The 1364-nt window shown below is 32.4% G+C and overlaps 1 protein-coding gene across 1 annotated transcript; it reads left to right on the top strand.

The window, feature by feature from the left end:
* Positions 1-479: 479 nt before the first annotated feature.
* On the top strand, positions 480-824 carry LOC146885551 (uncharacterized). The gene has a single exon (XM_085674984.1). The coding sequence runs from the start codon at positions 480-482 to the stop codon at positions 822-824; it is 345 nt and encodes a 114-aa protein (XP_085531110.1).
* The last annotated feature ends 540 nt before the right edge of the window (positions 825-1364 follow it).

The following is a 1364-nucleotide window of genomic DNA, read 5'->3' as shown; positions in this document are numbered from 1 at the left end:
CATATGATTGATAATCATATTATGCATTACTCTTTATGTAATATTTTGTATTTACTATTTGATTTCATATCATTTCTAGGTTACCATGTTGTATCCATAAATAGGACAGGTTTTATCAGTAATAAGACACATATACAAACAAAAGTTGCTCCCTACTCTCTCATTCTTTATTCTTCCTCTCCTTTGTCTCTCTCTTATTACCTTTATTTTATAACACATTATCAGCACGAGGGTTATCCAACTGAGCGTGAAGGCATTTTTTTTTCTCCCTAAGAACAACGCTCTACATTCCTCAACCGAGGTTCTTTCTAATCTTTTTCTCATTCATAAACTTTATCTTATATTTTTTTTTATGTAATGATAATTGTTTGATTTATTTTTTCTCTGTCATATTATTATTATTATTATTATTATTTTATTTTAATAATTTCATACATGAAATTTGATTATATTAATATTTTATGTGCTAGTTCTAAAACATGTCAAATCTTGCAAAGCTTGAATTTGCGGCCCTTAATATTTCGGGGGAGAATTATTTATCATGTATTTTAGATGCTGAAATTCATCTAGATGCAATGGGTCTGGGTGATGCTATTAAAGAAGGAAATAAAGCATCTGAACAAGATAAAGCTAAAGCTATGATTTTCCTTCGTCGCCATCTTCATGAAGGGTTGAAAATTGAATATCTTATTGTAAAAGACCCTTTTGTATTATGGAAAAATTTAAAAGAAAGATATGACCGCCAGAAAACTGTGATTTTGCCAAAAGCTCGTTATGATTGGATGCATTTACGGTTGCAAGATTTTAAAACTGTAAGTGAATAATATTCTGCAATGTTTATAATTACTTCTCAATTGACTCTATGTGGAGAAAGAATTACTGATGAGGATATGTTGGAAAAAAAATTCTCAACTTTTCATGCAACTAATTCGCTTTTGCAACAACAATATCGTGAAAAAGGTTTTCACAAATATTCTGAATTGATTTCATGCCTTCTTGTGGCTGAACAAAATAATGAGCTCTTGATGAAAAATCATGAGGCCTGACCAACTGGTTCTGCTCCATTCCCAGAAGTGAATGCAGCAACATCTGATCCATATAATCATGGACGAGGTCAAGACCATAATAATAATCGAGGTCGTAATTTTGGTTGTGGTCGTAGCCATGGTCGTGGTCGTGGTCGTGTTATTAATCATGGTCGTGGACATGGTTATAAAGGAAATTTCAATGAGAAACTTCATCAACAGAAGTGGAACAAGAATGCGAAAAAGGAAAAAGAAAGGGGTGAAAATAATGGCAAAAAGGCTGAAAATATATGTTATCGTTGTGGCAGTAAAGGTCATTGGACCCGTGCCTCTTATACA

Source organism: Vigna unguiculata, chromosome 6, assembly GCF_037176805.1.
Source record: "Vigna unguiculata cultivar grain cowpea cultivar isolate G323 ecotype 2 chromosome 6, ASM3717680v1, whole genome shotgun sequence".
Lineage (NCBI taxonomy): Eukaryota > Viridiplantae > Streptophyta > Magnoliopsida > Fabales > Fabaceae > Vigna > Vigna unguiculata.
Note: the sequence above shows the minus strand (reverse complement) of the source record. Positions and strands in the feature narration are given on the sequence as shown.

Bases quoted from the DNA above. Each gene is read 5' to 3' on its own strand.
- LOC146885551 (XM_085674984.1), top strand. From the start codon at position 480: ATGTCAAATCTTGCAAAGCTTGAATTTGCGGCCCTTAATATTTCGGGG.